The sequence below is a fragment of the Lonchura striata genome, chromosome 19 (genome assembly GCF_046129695.1).
Source record: "Lonchura striata isolate bLonStr1 chromosome 19, bLonStr1.mat, whole genome shotgun sequence".
In the NCBI taxonomy this organism is placed as follows: domain Eukaryota; kingdom Metazoa; phylum Chordata; class Aves; order Passeriformes; family Estrildidae; genus Lonchura; species Lonchura striata.
In genome coordinates, this window is record NC_134621.1 from 11,547,561 (window position 1) to 11,567,967 (window position 20,407).

The 20,407-nt window shown below is 63.5% G+C and overlaps 1 protein-coding gene and 1 long non-coding RNA gene across 2 annotated transcripts; one reads left to right on the plus strand and one right to left on the minus strand.

The window, feature by feature from the left end:
- Positions 1–11,832: 11,832 nt before the first annotated feature.
- On the minus strand, positions 11,833–13,137 carry LOC110472454 (uncharacterized). The gene is made up of 3 exons (XR_002465723.1): positions 13,024–13,137; positions 12,772–12,948; positions 11,833–11,845 (listed from the first exon to the last, which is right to left on the minus strand). It is a non-coding gene; the product is annotated as an uncharacterized LOC110472454 (long non-coding RNA).
- A 2,334-nt stretch (positions 13,138–15,471) lies between these two features.
- On the plus strand, positions 15,472–20,054 carry CBX4 (chromobox 4). The gene is made up of 5 exons (XM_021534109.3): positions 15,472–15,690; positions 15,785–15,828; positions 16,493–16,558; positions 17,226–17,292; positions 17,819–20,054. Exons 1-5 carry the CDS (start codon positions 15,622–15,624, stop codon positions 19,151–19,153), a joined length of 1,581 nt encoding a protein of 526 aa, XP_021389784.1. The 5' UTR covers positions 15,472–15,621; the 3' UTR covers positions 19,154–20,054.
- Positions 20,055–20,407: the final 353 nt, after the last annotated feature.

Sequence of the window (20,407 nt, forward strand, 5' to 3'; positions counted from 1 at the left end):
TTTTGTGTGTCCATTGCTGTGCAGGCTGGGGACAGCAGACACCTTCCCCCAGCTTTAGCTGCCCCTTTTGCAGCCACTCAGAGACGTGCTGGGTGCCAGGGCTGCATTGCTGTCCCCAGGCTCTGCTCCTGGGCACCTGTGGCAGCACTCGATGTCTTCATCCACGTGGAGGCTCCAAGTGGCAGTGGCTGAATTCAGGTCAGAGAAAGCACACAGCAGAAAATGCCAGAAGCATCTTCCTGCAGCACAACTTGGTGGCACAGGGACAGGTGCCAGCTCTCCAGGGGGACAGCAGGAGGCAGACACTGCCTTCTGCCACCTGCCAGCCCCGTGTGGCACAGGCATGGCCATGAGGCCTTGGCAGCACCATGGCTGCTCCTGGTGCCAGGGCAGCCAGAGCCCCCAGGAGCAGTAGGAGGTGTGGGCAGCCCTGCCAGGCCTGGAGGACTGGGCACAGGGGCAGCCCCTCCTGGGCTCATGGAGCGCTGGGCACAGGAGAGCAGCCCCTCCACACCTCCCCACTGCCTGCCGTGGACTGGGAGGCACCAGAAAACCCCTCCCAGAAGGGCCAGAGCTGGTTTTGCTGCAGCACTCGTTCCCAGCCAGTAAAAGACAATAGGAAGAGATGAAGTAGATAATTTGGAGCGTTATTTTTCCACTATTAAAATGTCATTCAGCAATGTGGAAATCGCTCAGGATCCGTTTCGTTAAAGACTCTGCACTGCAGCTTTCCAGCATGTGGAATAAGCTGGGTTCTGTTCGAAGCAGGGCTCAGCTCTGGGTGTGCATCCTTGAGACCATTTGCCACCCTTGGCTACTCTGCCATGCCCGGTGTCCCCTAAGTGTCCCTCTGCCAGCAGGAGACTTGAGGTGTCTGTTCCTGTGCTCCCCATTGGAGCTCCCCATGCCCCTGGCACACACTGACCCCACTTTGCCCTACTTAGGGACACAAAGGGATGGAGCTGGTCCCCAAGGACCAGCAGCGCTCATATCCCAGTGACCCAGTTCCAGTCTCAGCCTGTCACTGACTTGTGATGCCGTTATTTAACTCAGACTGGAGATCCACAACCATCTGAGCTTCTCTGTGGGGAGACAGGGCCAGCAAAACCAACCTGGAGGCCTCTGGCAGTGCCTAGGATAGCACTGGAAGCAACCTTGGGATTTTCACAGTGCAACGATGGACAGGGCATTTCAAAGGTCCTTCTGACCCATCCCCAAGATTTTCCTTTGTGACATTCTTTGCCATCTGAAAAAAACCCCAAAGGAATAAAAAAACCAGCCAAGCTTTGGTCCCTACAGAGGAGGAACGTGGGTCCCAGGAACAGGGATCCTCACGTGGCCTCTCCTCAGTGCTGCCCTGAGCATTGCGTTAGCAGCAGCTGAGAGCTGAAAATAGCCCCTCGCGAAGGTAAATAGTCCGTGTAAGCCTCTTTAGCCTCAGCCTTGAGCTGACACATCCTCCTGCCTCCCGCTGCCGGGGGGAAGGGGAGCAGGGAGGGACGAAAGCCGAGTCCTCTGTCCCGGGGTGATAACGCTGTGCTCCGGCATCCCGGCGGGAACCGCTCCTGGAGCCCTGCGGAGAAGCGAACAGAGCACGCCTGACCTCGGGATGGAGATGGGGCTGGGCCCTGCACACCTGGGCACAGGGCAGAGGAAAGAGGGACACACGGGCTGGGAAGGGCCCGGAGCTGTCCCACGGGAGGGGACAGCATCGTTTGTCCTTGGCACTGAGTGGTGACCACACAGCTCTGGCCAAACTGCCCCTGGAGTTGGCTGCACTGGGGAAATCGTCACCCGGGAGTGGGGCAGCGGCAGGTGGAGGGGCTTGGTGCCACATCCCAGGGCTGGGTGTGTTTGGATGTGGCTGTTTGGCTCTTTTGTCACGGGACACTGCCCGTCAAATGAAAAATTACAGCTCACAAGAACAAAGAGACTCACCTGAGTTATTACAAGCACTAAAGAATTTCAACCCCAACGTAGCCTGTCCTCCCAGGCTGGCTGATTAATCCCGGGTCGCTATGCTTGGACCATAAAAATAGACCGGACCGGCCGGCTGGAGCTCACGGGCACATTCTGCCCCAGGCACCGGCCGGCCCTGCCCGAGCGCCGCTCCGGGCTCTGCACGCCCTTTCTGTGGCTCGTTTAAACACAAACACAGCTCGCGATGAGCTTTCGGGGCTCCTGGAAGAAAAGCCGAGGCTGGGGCAGCCCCGGCAGGGAGCCGTGCCGGCGCTGCCAGCTCGGACTCGCCGCGGGGCTGCCGGTGACTGCGGCGAGGAGCGGCCGGGCTGGAGCTGCCCACCCTGAGCAGCGAGCACGGGCGGGGAAAGCCCTTCCCTTCCTGCTGCAGCTGCACCCAGTCCTCCCCAAAAGCACAGGAGTGAGCACGGACACAGCTCAGGCATCCCAGCAAGGGCACCTGGAGTCAGCCCGGCTTTGGGTGGTGCCTTTGGCAACCGTGAGGGATTCTCTGGCAGCTCCCAGCCCTCCAGTGCTCCCACACGCCTGAATTCAGGTCCCTCTGAATTCAGCAAGCTCAGGCCCTGCTGAAGCTCCTGCTCCATGTAGCAAAGCAGCAGCAGGAGAAGGAGCAGCCTAAGAACTCTTTCTGGGTTTTTTGATTTTGTTTGGCTCGGGTTTGTCTTTCAGAAACCACAAACGAGCTCAGCTCCTTCTGTCTGCAGCCAGGGCTTGACTAACCTTGGCGGGGGCAGAGGCGGCCGGGGAGGTGCCGAGTGATGGGGATGCAGCAAAATCCTCTCTGCTCGCCAGAGGTTTCTGCAGGGGAGACACGGGGCTGTCCCAGAGCCCAGGGACACGGCAAACACCTGGCACGGCGACCCCAACCCCTGCCTGACCCCGAGCCCTCCGCACTGGGCAGAGCCCGTGCTGTGCATGAAGGCACAGAGCCTTTGGTGCCGCTCACGCTGCTCAAGGCAGCTGCCAGGAGGGCTGCTCAGCCCAAATCGGCTCCAGCAGCCGGGTCCTGGTTTCAGGAACCCAATTTCCACATATTGCAGGTGAGGGTGGGCAGTGAAAAGCTTCCAGCCATGACTGGAAACCCTGCAAACAGCCCAAACAGCAGCTGGCCCTCCGGCGCTCTGCCGGGGTGATCCAACCGCCCCATGGAGATGCCGACAGCAGCAGGAGCGCCGGGAAAGCGCTGCCGCCGCTCCCCGGGGCTCGGGAGCAGCACGGATAACCCGGGCCGGGCTCTGGGCAGGGCAGGGGTGCCACGGAGAGGGCGCAGGAGAGCCGGGGTGCACAGCTGGGGGCTCCGCGTCCCCTCCTGCAGCTCTCCGGGCACAGGGCGGGTGCGGCTGCCACAGCCGGAGGGTCACAGCCACCCTGGCTGCGGCTGCAGAGGAGCCCGTGCTCAGCGTGGCAGGAAAGGGTTAAGGCGCTGCCGGAGCGGGAATGAGAGCAGGGAATTCAGCTGCTGACGCAGGTAGGATCTGCCGGCGCATCCCCGTGCAGACACAGCAGCGTCACCCTCCGCTCCTGAGCGGCTTCGGAGCCCTCCCAGAGCGGGGAGTGGGCACAGACCCAGCCTGTGCAGGGAGCAGAGCGGGGCCCTCCCTGCGCTGCCACAGCCCCCGGCACTGCCCGGGTCTCCCCGGGATGCCCACCCTGGTCCCACGGCCCGACCCAGCCCTTCTCCAGTGAACTGCGGCTGGGAGGAGGCTCCGAGCTCCAGGATGCTGACAGGCACCACGGAGCGCTGGGGCAGAGCCCTGCCAGGACGGTGGCACTGCGGGGCACTCCGGGAGGCTCCACAGGGTCAGCCTCTCTGCTCCTGAATAACTGCTTGTCAGCTTTTGGATCATAAAAGGCCTGGGAACAAGCAGGGCTGGAATAAGTGGCACAGGAAGAAAGGGACAATCAGGGAGGGGATGGAGCCCTGCAGAAAGCGAGGGACAGAGAGGACACAGCCCCCAGGTCTGTGCAAATGGCTGGAGCAAGACCTGACCTCGGCAGAGCTGGGATGGTTCCTGAGAGCTCTTGGGATTGGGAGGTTCCCCTGACAAAGGACCATTTCCTGTGCAGGTGCATCAGTGCTGGCACCTGGGTTCTGCCACATCATCCTGGGCAGTGGCCGGAGTGGGGCTGTGGGTCTGGGGACACCGGGAGCAAGAGCAGAACCTGGCAAGGGGTTCTTTGCACCCAGCCCCTGGCGAGGCCACGTGTGCCACCTTCCACAAGCCGCTGGGAAGTCAGGCCCAATGGAAATATAATGGGATAATCGATGGCCCATTGTTGCTCCGCTTAATTTAGCTGCTCAGGCAGAGAATGAACAGAGTGAACATACGTAAGCAGGAGCCAAGGCAGAAGATGAATCAGCCCTGCATCCTCTGTGGCACAGGGGACAGGCTGAGCCCCCAGACCCTGTGGCAGCGACCCAGGGTGTGGGGAGGTGCCATTAAAGGAGATATACTATGCTTTGTCTTACACCAGGTCTGAAATGGCTGCACTGGGCTCAGTGTTACACACCTGCATTGCCAAAACTCCCTGGGAAGTTGCAGCAGGAGTAGGGAGGCTGCTGGGTGTGCTGGGACAGGAGCCGAGTGCTGAGGCCACAGCTTGGGAAGGGCACAGTTACTGCCCAGGCTCCTCTGAGCCACAGCCCAGGGGCCCTGCAGCCCTCCTGCCCCAACTCCCTGTCCCAGGAGAGCCTGCCAGCCTGTGCCCGGCCCAGCTCAGAACCCAGGGCATGTAATTTGGGGACAGCCCTCCCACCCTGTCCCAACGCTTGGCCCCAGCTGTCTAACCTTCACACTTTGCCCTGCAGCTCAGTGGTGCCCACCCTGATACCTGGGGAATCGCCCTTCCTCCTCACTGTTTGTCTTCCTCGCATTCCTCCCGGCTGGCTCACGCCCGCTCGGCCCAGAGCTCGGGCTTTGCCCGTGAATCAGCCACCGCGGGGTGACAGGGCTGCTCCCTGCCCCTCTCTGCCAGGTGTGGATGAGCTTTGCTGCTCCTTCCCCTCTACCTGGGCTCCTGCTGCCCCATCCCGCCCCTCCGGCCGCCTCCGAGCATCCCAAGGAGGGATTTGCAGCGAGGCTTCAGCCTGGATTTCATTTCTGAGCCGGCAGCCCACGCCAGTCCCTCTGGTCCCGGCACCTGCAGCACCTCCCGTGCCCCGCGTGTCACTGCCACTGTCACTGCCACTGCCACAGCCACTGTCACTGCCACTGTCACTGCCACTTCCACTGCCACTGTCACTGCCCCTGCCACTGCTGCTGCCACAGCCACTGCCACTGCCACTGCCACTGTCACTGCCCCTGCCACTGTCACTGTCACTGCCCCTGCCACTGCCACAGCCACTGCCACAGCCACTGCCCCTGCCCCTGCCCCTGCCCCTGCCCCTTCCTCTGCCCCTGCCCCTGACACAGCCACTGCCCCTGCCCCTGCCACAGCCACTGCCTCTGCCACTGCCACTGCCACTGCCACTGCCACTGCCACTGCCACTGCCACCACCCCTGCCACTGTCACTGCCCCTACCACTGCTGCTGCCACAGCCACTGCCACAGCCCCTGCCCCTGCCCCTGCCCCTTCCTCTGCCCCTGCCCCTGACACAGCCACTGCCACTGCCACTTCCACTGCCACTGTCACTGCCCCTGCCACTGCTGCTGCCACAGCCACTGCCCCTGCCCCTGCCACAGCCCCTGCCCCTTCCTCTGCCCCTGCGCCTGACACAGCCACTGCCACTGCCACTGCCACTTCCACTGCCACTGTCACTGCCACTGCCACTGCCACCACCCCTGCCACTGTCACTGCCCCTGCCACTGCTGCTGCCACAGCCACTGCCACTGCCACAGCCACTGCCCCTGCCCCTGCCACAGCCACTGCCTCTGCCACTGCCACTGCCACTGCCGCTGCTAGTGGCAGTGGCAGTGACAGTGCCAGTGCCCGAGGGTGACAGTGGGGAAAGGCAGCTCTGCATCCCCAGCCCCCGGGAGAGCCCTGGGGACGCAGCCAGCTGTGCCCGTCCGGGCTGTGCGAGCTCTGGCCGCGCCCAGCAGGAGCAGCCGGTGCCCCGGGCACCCACGGCTGTTGGGGTGGGCTCTGCTCTCGGGGGCAGGGGCTGCCGGGCCCTTTCCAAGGGCCGCTGGGACACGGACAGGGCAGCGATGGGCTGGGGGCGAGCCAGAGCACGCTGCCCATGGGGTGGCCCCGGCCCCAGCCCCGCTGCCGGCGGCGGCTCCCCGGGATGCCCCGGCACACGGAGGCACCGCGGGCCCGGCGCCAGCGCCCTCCCCACGCTGCCTTTTATGGCCCTGCTGCAGCCAAAGCCCAAACACGGGCAGCGGGAACGCGGGGCTGGAGCCGCCCCGGGGCTGGCCCTGCCGCCGTGAAGGTGCCCCAGCCACCCCCAGCCCTGCTCAGGGAGCTGGGGCTGAGCAGCAAAGAGCTCCGTGTCCACAGCACCCCAATTACTGGGGTGCCCAAGAACTCCACAGCTCATCCCACTCCTTCTGCCCCTTGGCACCCCCATCTCTGCCCCTCGCAGCTCCTATCCTGCCTCAGTCAACCCTGCATCCCTGCCTTGTGCTCCAACCTGTGCAGGTGTCACCTCACATGTCCCTGACCCCCCAGACCCTGCAGACCCCAGAGCAGCACAGCACAGCTCGCACCCGGCGGGGCACACAGAGAATGCAGGGCTGATTCGGCCCTGGCTTTGCTCACAGAGGTGCCACAGGGCAGAGAAACAAGGGGCCAACTGGCACTGCCAGCCCTGAGATCCCCCCCATGCCCAGTGCCCGGGCGGGGCCGGGGGGAGGATGCACCCACCCGCAGGGTGTGCCGGAAACCAAGTGACTCAACTGAACCCTCAGTGTCATCCCCAGGAGAGGCTCTTGTCACTCCGGGGCTCCAGCAGCTCCTCACCTCCATGCCAGCCCCACCCAGGCTTGAGGTGGCCCCCACAGGCTGTGGCACAGGTGACATGTTGGCACAGGTTACATGTGCCCCCATGGTTAGGGCTTACTGTGCCAGGGCCTGGGAAACTGGGCATGGGGGCAGAAAAGGGGGTAGGAGCAGGAATGGGGTGACTGGGCAAGGTGGTTGCAGTGGGGAGTCTGAGACAGCCCTGGGTCCCACCAGAGCTCCCGATGTCCCCTGCAGCAGCAGGGGCACGAGCCTGCCTGTGCCGTGTTTCCCGGCTGCGGGCAGTAAATCCTCGGGGCTCAGGACAGCTGTGCTGACAGCAATGACAGAGCCCCATGAATCAGCTCTGCCCTGCAATCCCGGCTGCCTGGCACAGCATCGGCATCACCCTGGCACAGGAGACCCCCCCACTGCCCCCCAGCAGTGCCAGTGCTCCTGGCATGGGCATCCCAGCCCCGTGCCCAGCGTTGGGGCAGCTGCAGGGGAGTGGCAGAGCCAGGGCATGTGCTGGGGAGTGAAGGAGGCAGCTCAGGAAGCACAGCATCTCTCATGCTGCCCAAGAGACAGCTGGAGTTCCCAGAACCTGCTCAGCATCCCCGGGGGAACGCAGACAGCGAGCAGCAGCCTAAAAATAGCTGCCCAGGGCACACGTAGTCGCCTGAGAGAAGGGGAAGTGAAAAGGAAGATGGGCTGCAGCTTTCCAAGGAACAGCCCCCAGCCCTGCTCACCAGCCATCTCCCATGGGTGAATTGCAGTCTTTGCTGCAATGCCTTCACCTGAGCGTTCGGCATGAGGAAGCAGCCGAGGGTCAGACAGTGGCACCACAGAGCCCAGAACAACGTCACTGTGGGATGGCACCGCTGTGCCAGGTAGGAAGAGAGCAGGATCCCGGGAGCTTCTGAGTCCCTCACCGAAGAGTTGGCTCTGTTTAACCAAAAGCAGGCAGGCCAAGGAAGGGCAGAGGTTGGAGGAGCCAGTCTAACCAGTCAGTGCCCGCTGTGTCTCCCAGTTGTGCTCACTCAGCACCTGTGGCTGCTCCCAGCCACACAGCCCCGGTGTGAGCAGAGCAGCGCCTGGCCACAGCCCAGGGCCTGCTCGGCCCCGTGCAGCGCGCCAGGGGCTCACACATCCTCAGCCTTTGGGCTTAAGGAATTCACAGGCCATGAAAATGTCTTCCAGGCCCAAGGCTGAGCTTTCTGCAGCAGCAGAGTGGGCTGTGCTGGGTGCGGGTGCTGAACCACCCCAGTCACGGAATCAATGCCCAAGCCCCGCAGATCAGCAGGAGCAGGGCAGCCCCAAAGTGCCTTGGATTGAGGTTCTGCCCTGCAGAGACCTCAGCTTCCTTCCCCAAGCAAAGCATCCATCTCCTGACGGCTTTAGTGCAGTTCCACTCGGGTCGGACTAAGCAGCTTTGGAGCACGGAGATCCAGGGACAGCACAGCACGTGGCGGGTGGACGGGCGGCCAGGAAACCCTTCTGAACCCTTTGAAAACATAAATACGTGGTTTAATCCTCTGAGGGGATGAACAGCCAGGGCAGGCTGTGCGCCGGTGAAGCCGCCCCGCAGGCAGGGCTCGGCGGGCGGCGGAAGGAAAGCGGAGGGCAGCGCCGCGTGGAGCCGAGCCCCGGCTCGGTGCGGGGCTGGGACCGGCTCGGTGCGGGGCTGGGACCGGCTCGGTGCGGGGCTGAGCCCCGGCTCGGTGCGGGCTGGGACCGGCTCGGTGCGGGGCTGGGTGCGGGGCTGAGCCCCGGCTCGGTGCGGGCTGGGACCGGCTCGCTGCAGGGCTGGGACCGGCTCGGTGCGGGGCTGGGACCGGCTCGGTGCAGGGCTGGGTGCGGGGCTCGGTGCGGGGCTGGGACCGGCTCGGTGCGGGGCTGGGACCGGCTCGGTGCGGGCTGGGACCGGCTCGGTGCAGGGCTGGGTGCGGGGCTCGGTGCGGGGCTGGGACCGGCTCAGCGGGGCTGGGACCGGCTCGGTGCGGGCTGGGACCGGCTCGGTGCGGGGCTCGGTGCGGGGCTGGGACCGGCTCGGCGGGGCTGGGACCGGCTCAGCGGGGCTGGGACCGGCTCGGTGCGGGGCTGGGACCGGCTCGGTGCGGGGCTGGGACCGGCCCGACCGCAGCGCCCGGCGCTGCCTCCCCGCCCTCACACAGCCCGTGCGGGGAGCCCGCAGCGCCTCCGCCAGAGCATGCTTTGGTAGCCACGATGATGCTTTTGGTGGCCACTGGACACCAGCAGAGGCCAGGCTGGAGGGAGCAGGGCAGGGCCGGAGCCTCTGGCTGCCGTGCAGCCGCACTCCGGGCTGGGGCTGCACGGAGCAAAGCTGCCCAATCCAGCCCGGCAGCTCCCAGCCTGCTCCCGAGCAGGGATCCCACAGCCATCCACGTAAGGACAGACCCCAGCTCACAGCCCCCAGGGCACCCCACAGCATCCCACAGCACCCCAGAGCATCCTACAGCCCAGGACAGCCCCCCACAGCCCCCAGAGCATCCTACAGCCACCCACAGCCCCCCACAGCATCCCACAGCCCCCAGAGCATCCTACAGCACCCCACAGCATCCTACAGACCAGGACAGCCCCCCACAGCATCCCACAGCCCCCAGAGCATCCTACAGCCACCCACAGCCCCCCGAAGCACCCCACAGCACCCCACAGGATCCCACCACACCCCACAGCCCAGCCCAGCACCCATCCCAGCTGCTCTGCAGGAGCCACATCTCGTGGTGCCACCAGCCAGGACGCCAGGTCCCAGGGGTGGGCCCTGGGGGTCTGACACCCCAGAGCCCAAGGGTCCCTGTCCCCAGGGCAGCACTCCAGTGCCCGCGGTGGCTCGGCCCAGGGCTTGGCTCTGCTGTGCTGGGTGATTTGCCCACGTGCCAGCTCTGCCATGTGCCACGAGGCAAGGACATGTGCTGACAAGGCCCTGGGTGCCGCTCTTCCCACAGCTCCCCGAGCAGTCCCAGCCCCAGCCAGCGATTATCAGCTCTGTCTGTGGGCCATCACTGCCCTCATCACTCTGCCCGGGGAGGGGAGGCCAGGGTGGCGCTTCAGATCAGCACAACACGGCATCAAACTGCTCTGCCAGGGGAGCTGGTCCCAGCCTTGGCAGTGCCAGGTGCTGCACAATCAGAGCAGGGGCAGAAAAGCTCGCAGCACCCACAGATCCCAGCATGGGAGGGCTGCTACTGTCCTCAGCTGTAATCTTAGCAAATCAACCAATCAATCAATCAATCTCTGTGCTTAAACAGCTTGGCATGACCAGCCCAGCTTCCCCTGCAGCCAGGAAGGCTTATGGATGCTTCTGCAAGCCAGGGAGCTTTGCTTGCGTGGCTGGGCGGCAGGAGAAGCTGTGTGGGAGATGGGGCAGCCGGGCCGTACCAGGGCTCTGCATCTTCAGGTCCCTTTTGCTGGCCCAGCCCAGCTCCTGCCCAAGAGGGACAAGTGGCACTGGGTGCCCGCAGGCTCAGCAGGAGGAGCGGCCCTGGGGCCATCCCAGCGCCTGAGGAGTTTCTGCTGCTGGGTGCAGCCGTGCCGGGGACACACACCGCCCCTGTCTGATGGAGAAAATCCCATAATTACCCTCAGCTGTCAAGGAGCAGCATCAGCTTAGGCGGTAAGAGGGAGAAGAGCTGGAGAAGCCTCTCCAGGGCTGCTGGATCTGAGGGGGGCGGCGAGGAAGGGGCAGGGCAGGATGGGCTGAGGAGGGTACCAGGCTCCCTGCAGTGCATGGGGAAGGGGTTCCCGTCTCCCTCTGCTCCAGGGGGTGGGAGTGCTTCCCAGCACTCTCTGCCTGGAGTCTCAGGCAGCTTGCATTGCTCTGAGGATGTGGGGCAGGCAGGACCTGCTCCCACCAGCTGCGTGCTGAGAGCCCCGTGCTGTCACAGCCAGGGACAGAGGGACTTCAGTGCCTCTTTCCTCTGAATTTCTCCCGACTTGCCTGGTTCTAAGAAGATTAAAGACAGATGGTCTCTGAGGCTCCCTCACTGGCACCCATGCCTGAAGCTGTGGGGGGAAGGCACAACAGAAAAGAACCCTGGGGAAGGGGGGTATTCCCAGCCGAGTGCCCGAGGGACGGAGCATCCTGGGAACCTGCTCTGGGCGCTCCCTCCCTGCCTGTGCTGGCTGCAGCTCTGCAGAGCAGGGCTGTGTCCTTCTCTGGGGCTGCCTCATTCGTGGTGAGCTCCAGTGGTGAGGCGAGCCCAGCCATGCTCCCAAACCAGCTGCTCTGGGTAGCACTGCCCAGTGCCCAGCCCCTCCATCAGCTACACAGAAACTGCTCCGTTGGGCTGTGTTAAACTGCTGTGCAAGCACGCTGTGTGCTCCTGCAATGCCTCCTTCCTGAGGATTCTGCTCACAACCTCCTCTGGCTCGTGCTGGCAGCACCAGAAAAAGGAATTCACCTAAGGCAGCCCCATGTGCCCCATGGCAGCAGCAGCAGCAGCAGCGATGCTCTTGTGAAGCCATTTGAATTTCCACATGATGACCCAGTTCAGGGTGGTTTCGCCGCTGGATTTTCCCACTGCTGCTGCCTCTGGGTGGGTGGTGGCAGCTCCAGACCTCGCTGCTGTGCTGGATTTAAGGCCACCACACTGACAGCCCCAGCCTCGAGCGCTCAGGCTCTTCATGGTGCTTTCCTAAGCATTACAAAATGCTGGGTATTTGGTGTGTGGGCACCCGTGTGTGCTTTGTGGCACTGGATATTTTACTGAAAGCTTTAAAGGGTGAACAGTTTTCCAAAGGTTTTTTTGCTGCTGCCTGTTACACTGGGGGCAGGGCACGTGTCACTTCAACTGCTGCAGTGAAGGTGGTGGGGATGCTCCAGGGGCTTTTCGTGCATGTGTTGGAGTAAATTCCAGCCCAGCTGCCAGGCTTGACTCTTCCCTCACCATTTTGAACCAGCAGTCACTGAGCTTCCCCACAGCAGCACCGGGGCTGAGCTGCAAGGCAGAGGGGCAGCCTGTATTTAGAAGGAGACAATAATTGCAAGTCAGATTTGCTTGTTCAATACTCTATTGACAGATTTGCCTTGGCAACCTGGAACAGGGTTTCATTGTTCACATCGTACTTCATGGCATCCTATTGATTGGGTGGGTGGGTTTAGGTTTTTGTGGATTTGCTGGTTTTGTTGTCTCTTTTTCCAAGCCTACCTACTCATCCTTTTCTTGTCTTTCTCCAGCACAGTGTTGACCTCAGCAAGGGCTGTGTCATAATCCGTTTTTCAGACTGGCCACAACTTCCAATGCAAGCCAGAGCTGACAAAAGCAGAAGGGCAAATCCTGGAGCCCAGCTGGCCAAGGCTGCGGACGCCCAGGTAGGGATGAATGGGGCCAGTGCCCTCCCCCCTGCTCCAAGGACATGGCAAAGTTAGTTCCTGGCCTGCTGTGAGAGTGGCCTTGAAGGAAACGCTGTAACTATTCATGAATTAACTTTCTGTTATTATTTGGTGCTCAGCCTGGAGTGCTCCTGGCTTTGCAGACTGAGGGGGAACTGCCAGCCTTGCTGGGGCAGAGGGGAGGAAAAGGTGAGCGCCCAAACTGCAGCCTTGGAGTCGCCTTGATGGAGCTGGAGGATTACAGCTGGAAAAGAATTGCTGGTTTGAATTGCTAATAATGATGCAGACTAATGAGTAACATCAGAGATGATGGCATGTGCAATCAGTGCTGCTTGATGGCAAACACAGAGCGGGGCTGCAGGAGCTGCTGGGGCGAGGGAAAGAGAAACATCTTTTGGAGGGGCAGCACCCCCCCAAGCAAGGCACTGCCACAGAGCTGGCTCTAGCTCCAGGGTAAGAACTTTATAAATAATGATGAAGAGAACAAACACAGACATCAGCTCTGGGCAAACGGGGGGGACATGGCCAGCAAGTATTGGAGAGGAAATTACCTTGGTGTGGTTCCCATCACCTGCGGGAAGCCCATCCGTCCCGGCTGCTCGAGGTTTTGTCTTACAGCTGCACCCAGCAGCCCCACCTCGGGATCAGGCACACGGGGGCTGGAGCCCCCACCCCTCCACTGGGACAGAGTCCTCCTGCTGAGAGCAGCAGCACCTTCTGCTGATGCTCTGCAGAGAAAGAGGAAGCTGAGCTCTTGGCCAGGTGTGTGGGGCAGGAGAGGAATGTGTGTCTGTGCCTCGTACCTGCCTGATCCACCAGCAAGCCAGCAAGGAAGTGCCCGGGGCCAACCCACTCCTCTGCCGGCTTTAAAGGCAGCACTTGGCTCCCGTTCCTTTTGGTTGGAAACCCTTTTCCTTGTCTCATCCCCGTGATATGCACCAGCCAGTCCGCAAGAGGCAACAGTTGGAAATGCTTCCCACTTTCCTTATTTAGGCTGTTTTCTGTGGTTCAAATAAGGTGTCCTCTTTGGGCCTGGCAAAGAGAAAGATGTATCAGTTCATGAACTGCTGCTGCCTGAGCAAGGTAAGAGACAGAAAATCACCACCATTACCATCATTATTGTGAATCACGTGCAATCAGCCCCGAAACAGAAAGCAGATGAAGATCCTACTGGAACCCGAAGGATGGGAGCTGCTGCTGAGCCATGGGAGCCAGGGGCCAGGCAGCGATTAAAATGCTTTTAATACTGCTTTTCAGTGTTGTTTCGCTTATATATATATATATATGTATATGTATATATATATAATGTAATATATTTAATCAACAGTCTCTTGTATTGCTCCTGAGACAGGTTCTAAAAGATGCCAAGGATATCTGGTCACACATTTAATTTTTTTTTTTTTTAATTTATACTTTATATATATGCAGCCAGCCAAACTCTGCACTCCTCATCACCTATTCCCGACTGAGTCCTGGGCAGAGCAGAGCTTCCCCAGCCGGGCGGGATCCGGAGCTGGACGTGCTCTGCAGCTTACCCAGGCTGGGGAGGAATCGCACCAAACCCTGCTCGTCCCTGGGCATTTAGTTTTATTGCGAGCATTAGCGGTTTGTCTCCTCTGGCAACAGGAGAAGCTGGAAATGTCAAAGGGGAGGGTTAACAAACTCCGCTGGCATAAATTTCAATGAATGTATGTTTCTTAGGAAAACCGCTAAGTTAAAAAAAAAAAAAATTAAATCTTCCTGTGTGTGTTTTCCTTGGGCTGCTGTTCACAATGGATAATAATTCTTACATTAAGCCCCTTCGGCCCTCCAGGGAAATCAAAATTGTAATATCAGTTTGCTTTTTATTGGCTCGGCTCTGCGATCGCGGCGGCTGCGTCTTTGTTAGGGGCTGCGGCGCGGTGACATTCAGCGGTGCCTCCCGGTGCGTCCCCCGTGCGGTGCCTCCGCACCTCCGGGCCCGGGCAGGGCCCCCGAGGGCGCGGACTGCTGCTGGCCGGGGCCGCGGCCACCGGGCGAGCCCGCGGGCCGGGGTGGCACCGAGCCGGGACAACGAGGAACGTCCTGGGCGAGCGGGGCGCTGCCCGACCCCGGCAAAGCAGCCGCTCCGGGCCCCGGCGCTGTTCGAGCTCAGCCCCGCCGCTCCCGGCGAAAGCTGCCGGGAGCCCCACGGGGGGCCCGGCCCCGCGGGGATCGATCGCCCCGTCCGAGGGCCGGCGGGGACGCCACGGCCCGGCAGAGCCCGGGGGGAAAAGGGGGACGGTGGCGCCGAGACCCCACGCCAGCCCCAGGGACGGCCCCGTTGTCAGCGGGCGCGGAGGCTCCGGCTCCTCCGGGGCGTCGGCCCGGGGACACAGCCGGGCACTTGGGACGGCCGAGCCCCCGGGAGGGGACGAGGGCTCCAGCCGCCCCGAGTATCACCCCACGCGTGCCCGCGGCCCCGCCGTCCTGCCCCGGGGCTGCGGTGCACGGGGCGCTCCCGTAGCGGCGGCGGGAGGCCCGGAGCTGCCGGCCCGCACGGCGGGGGCTGCACGGGGCTCAGTCCGGGACGGTGTCCGGCCCCGCTCCACCTGTCCGGGGGAAGGTGCCTACCGCCCCGGCACCGCCACGTTTCCCGGAGCAGCGCGCGGTGGCCCCGCTGGCAGCCGCGGCCACGCGTGTGCTCCCCGCGAGCCGCCCCACGAGGACGGAGTGCGCGGAGCCGCCCGCACCGGGCTCCCCGAGCGGCCCCGCCGCCGTGCGCGGCTTCCGGCACCGGGCGGGGAAAGCGCCGCCACCTGCCCCGGGCCCGGGCCCGCTGCAGCCACCGCTGGCCGTCCCCGGGCCGGGCGCCCCGCGGCCGCAGGGACCCGCCGGGCAGCGGGGCCAGAGCTTTCCCGGCAGGGTCGGGCCCCACGGCCGGTGGCTCGGGCCGTACCGGGGGTGGGCGCCGCCGCCGCCGCCCGGGGCACCGCGCGACGTGGCGCAGCGTGGAGCCCTCCGAGCGCTCGTCCGCCCGCGCATCCTCCGGCCGGACCCTCCGCCCGACTGCTCTCCCCCGGGACGCGGGTCGCGCACCTGCCCCGCGGGCTGTGCCGCCCCCCGCCGGCCCCGTGGGGCCGTGCTGAGTCACGCGTGGGGCGGGAGCCGGGCTGCCCGCGCCCCCCTTCCCCGCGCCGCCGTGCCCGGCCCCCGCCCGCCCCCTCCCCGCCTCGCTCCCCGGCAGGGCTGCGCCAATCCCCCGGCCCCGCCGCTGACGGGCAGCCGGGCCCGGGAGGCGCCGCCTCCCTGACGTCTCGCTCCGGGATTTGCACGGTTGCGGTGCCGCCGCTCAGTGTCTGTCGGGCCGGCGGCGGGAGCTGCCGGAGCCCGAGCCCAGCTCGGCTGCAGCGCGGCCCGGCCCGGCCCCTCCCGCCTGCGGGATGGAGCTGCCGGCGGTGGGCGAGCACGTCTTCGCGGTGGAGAGCATCGAGAAGAAGCGGATCCGAAAGGTGCGGGGGGCGGCGGCGGGGGGCGGCGGGGCCCGGGGGCGCCGGGGGTGGCGGTTCCCGCTGACGCCGTGTCTTTGCCTCCCGCGCCGCTCAGGGTAGAGTCGAGTACCTGGTGAAATGGAGGGGATGGTCGCCCAAGTGAGTACCGGCACCGGGCGGCGATGGGGCCGGGGATGGGGCTCTGGGAAGGGCCCCGGCCGGGGCGGCGAGAGGCGGCGGCGGGGCCCGGCGGTGACGGCGGCGGGAGCCGAGCAGGCGGCGGCTGATGTGCACCAGAAAATGGCTCCTTCCCCCTTTCCCTCCTCGGGAGTCGGGCTCCATATTGCAGAACCGAGCGGGGAGGGGGGGGCAGGAAGGGGGGAGAAAGGGGGAATAACCGCAAAAATCGTCCGCGTCGCCCCGCAGCCCCGAGAGTCGCTGCCGAGGCGGGGGCAGCACCGGCACCGGAGCGAGCGCGGCCGCTGCGGAGCGTTCGGGGTTTGCATGACAGTGCGGGCGGGGGGGCGCGGGGGGGTCCGGGACGCGGCGGCCGGGTCCCTCCTCCGCCCCGCGGCCGCTTTCCTGGGTCCGGGAAAGGGGATTTGGAAAATTTCATCATGACATGCCTGGAATTCCTCCGGAATAATAACTGCGCTAAATAAACAGTACCGTTCCCGCGGCCCCCACCGCCCATCCCCCTCCCCGGGACCCCAGCCCCACACCCTGCTCCCCTCGGGCCCGGTGCTGCGGGGTGGCTCTGCCCGGGACCCCGGCCCCGCCGGCAGGGCCCCGCGGTGACGGCCGCTCTCCTCCCCTCTCCAAGATATAACACGTGGGAGCCGGAGGAGAACATCCTGGACCCCCGGCTGCTCATCGCCTTCCAGAACAGGTGAGCGGCGAAGGTTGGGGGATGCGGGAGGGGCGGCGGGACCCCCGCTCCGCGCCGCTCCCGCAATTGCAGATGCGTCACGGAGCCGGGGGCCGCGGCGGGGGCGGGCGCGGGCCGGCCCCGGGCCGGGCCGGGGGGCGCGGCCCCGGCGGGGCGGGCAGTGCGGGGCCACCGGGCGACGCCTCCGGGTCAAGGTCCCCCACGCCGCGCTCCCCCCGGCCGTGCCCCCCCCACGCCGCGCCTCGCGCTCCTTCTTCCCGGGATTCGACGCCGCGAGTCGAGGAGGCGGCGCTGCTGCTGCTGCTGCTGCGCTTGGACGGGCTTCGGCTGTTTTTTTTTTTTTTCTTTTTGCCTTTTTTCTTTTTTTTTTAAGCCTTTTTAATTTTTTTTTTTTTTCTCTTTCCGCGCGTTTATTTCCTGGAGTGTTTTGGCGCAAACTGTGAACTTCAGCCCCTCCCCACAGCGGGGAGGCAACAGCGGGGAAGGCGCCTGCTGCTTCCACAGGATGCCCCGGCCCGCTGCCACCTGCGGGCCCCGGTCCCCTCCCGCTGCCCCCTCCCTTCGCCCGCGTAGGGTCGCTGCTGCCGCCGGAGCCGGCGTGCGGGGCGGGTGGCGCCGGGGGTCCGTGTACCGCTCTCGAGCTCACCGTGACGCTGTGTTCCCGCAGGGAGCGGCAGGAGCAGCTGATGGGATACCGCAAGCGGGGGCCCAAGCCGAAGCCGCTGGTCGTGCAGGTAAGGCGCGGGCGCCCGGGCCCGCACCCCCGCGCTCTTTGCCGCGGGCCGTCCCCGGGGAGCCGCTTGCATCGGGTTTCATCATGCTGAGGAGCCTGCGCAGCCCGGGCACCTCGCAACGCCCCGGGGACCCCCGGCACTGAGCTCAGCGGGTGCCCCAGCCCCCCTTCCCTCCCCTCTGGAGCGTGCCGCAGACCCACCGTGCCCGTGCCCGGCTGGCATTAGCAGGCTGCTCGCGGGCTCGGCAGCGGCGGTCCCGCTCGGCCCCGGTTCCCAGACAGCTGATTGAAGGGGGCTTTTCTTCTTTTCATTGCTTCATTAATCTGGAGCAATGCACAGCCTCTAAGTTGGAGTGGGCTGGGGCCGCCTGCCTGAGGACGCGGTGCCCCAGGATGCAGCATCCTGTAAGGAGAGCTGCCGGAGGGGCGGGGGTTCCGCCGGAGCCTTCGGCACCTGCCGGAGCTCTGGCACCTGGCGCCTGGTTCTCCTGCCCTGTCTGACCGCAGCTCTTGTTTTTGTGTTGCAGCTTCCGTCCTTCGCCCGCCGCTCGAACATCCTCACGGGTCTGCAGGACCCGGCCGTGGACACCAGGCCCAAGCTGGACCTCGGCTCCTCTGGCAAGAGCCAGCAGCACCAGTATGAACTCAACAGCAAGAAGCACCACCAGTACCAGCCCAATGGCAAGGAGAGCAGCATGAAGCACCAGTCCCACAGCAAAGGGAAGTATTACTACCAGCTGAACAGCAAGAAGCACCACCACTACCAGCCTGACCCCAAGATGTACGAGCCCCATTACCAGCCCAGCAGCAAAGAGCCGCAGGGCCAGGCCTGCTTGGACAATAACAAGGCCCCCCTGGTTGCTCACCCAGACAAGTGGGCTCATGGCCCAGCCAAAAACTTGCTGGGCCCAGTCAAGAGCATCACAGCAGAGGGTAAAAATGGAGCTGAGAAGAACCTGTCCAGTGGTACTGGGCCGCCCCCCCGGGATAGGGTGACCAGCAATGGCCTTGGGGGAAAGATGAAGATCGTCAAGAACAAGAACAAGAATGGGCGCATTGTGATAGTGATGAGCAAGTACATGGAGAACGGCATGCAGGCGGTGAAGATCAAGTCTGGAGAGCCTCCCCGGAAGCGGACTGCGGAGGAGAGGACTCCTAAGAAGGGTGGGGAGGAGAAGGTAGAGGCTTGGAGGAAGCCAGGGGAGGAGAGGGTGGTGGGCAGCAATGCCCTGAGTAAAGCAGAGGGCGAGAGCCGGCAGCCCCCTGCAGAGCTGGAGGAAGGTCCCCAAAAGACTCCCTTGGCCAAGGAGCTGCCCCTTCCTCCAGCGGAGCAGCCCTTGCAGCTCACTACCAAGCCGGACCTTGTGCCCTGGTCCCTGAGTCCCGTCTGCGAGCACAGCCCTTCCTCCATGGGACTGAACCTCTCCAGTGCCAGCTCGCGGAAGCGCTGCCTGTCGGAGCCGCACGCCGAGCGGGAGCCGGGCAAGAAGCGCCTGACCTCCCGCAGCATCAGTGCCCCCACCTGCCTCAGCCCCCCGGCCCCCGAGCGGCCGGAGCCGCCCACCCAGCCGGAGGTCATCCTGCTGGACTCGGACCTGGACGAGCCCATAGACTTGCGCTGCGTGAAGCCGCGGGCGGAGGGCGAGCTGGCCCTGGCGCAGGTGAAGCCGGAGCTGCCGCCGCCGCCACCGGCTGAGAAACCGGCCCCGGAGCCTCCGCAGCCCCAGGAGGCCGCAGAGGAGGAGGAAGAGGAGGAGGCCGAGTCCCTGCAGGAGTTCAAGCCCTTCTTTGGGAATATAATTATCACAGATGTGACCGCAAACTGCCTGACTGTGACCTTCAAGGAGTACGTGACTGTGTGAGGTGGGATGGCAGCCGCTCCCCGTGGGAGCTGCGCGCCCATCCCGGGGCCGCCGGCCCCACAGCCTCCCTCCGAGGTACTGGTGCCCCTTCCCCGGAGCCCACGTGCCGCTGCCCGCGCCGCGGCGGCCGAGCCCGCCGTCTCCACCGAGGGGACGCCGGGACAGGGCCGGGCACGGTGGCCATCCCTGCCACGTGGGGTGACCTCGCCGCCGCTCCCACCCCGCAGCTGGGGGCTGCTCCAGGACCTGCAGGCAATGGGATACACAAGGATGGGACACGCCAGTTACTCAGAGTTATAGTATTATATTTTAACAGTGCTAACTTGTCGAGTGATTCTTGCTCCCGTTTGTACGTGGTGTTATTGAAATGTATTGTTTGAGCTGAAAGCTGGTCGCTCCCTGGCCACGCTAATATATTTATTTGTAGGTATTTATATAATGAAATATAAAGCCTAGATTTATGGAGTCCCTAGATCACCTTATAAACTATATCAAACGACTATTTTCTGTTCTCCTTTTTAACCATTGAGCATTTGTTAGTCTTGGTCCCTTGCCCTCCCCACGACCCGCAGGACCATCCCGTATATATTTTTTGATACTGTACACATGTGGTGTTTCTATGTGCAAAAAAAATCGTTATCTAAAGCTAAATGAGCTATTATAGAAATTGCTGCTATTAGAAATGTCTAAACTATAAGCTTCCAATTATTAATTGCTTGAATGTAAATATTAAATGGAGATGTTGAAAGTGCATTTGATGTTCTGCAGCTAGTGTAGATCGGAGTGCAAAGCCCAGCTGCTGTGAGCTGCCAGCGGCGCATCCTGGTCTGAGGGCTGTGTCACAGGGGAAGAAATGTATCATGCAATCATGGCAAAGGACTATAAACCTTTACAATAACTACTGGGATTTGGAGTGCATTTGTTACAGCATTACGGATGGCAGGTCCCTGTGTGCACTGGCTGCAGCTGGGCTGCCCCAGAGCCGGTGCCTGCAGGTTAAAAAACTTGGTCTGAGGTGCAGCGTTTCAAATAGAATTCAGTTTTCAGCCCGAGTGTTGTGCCCACAGTGCTGAGGGCACCCTGTGTCGTGGGTGGGCAGCGAGGCTGCAGGAGCCTGAGGTGTGGTGCCTCCCTCCAGCAGGGCCAGGGCAGGGCTGGCTGGGGGAGGTCTGTGATGGGAGCCTGAGAAAGCTGTGGAAGCGCAGGCTGGGAAGGTGGCACAGTGATGGATGGTTGCCATCCCAGCAGTGTTGG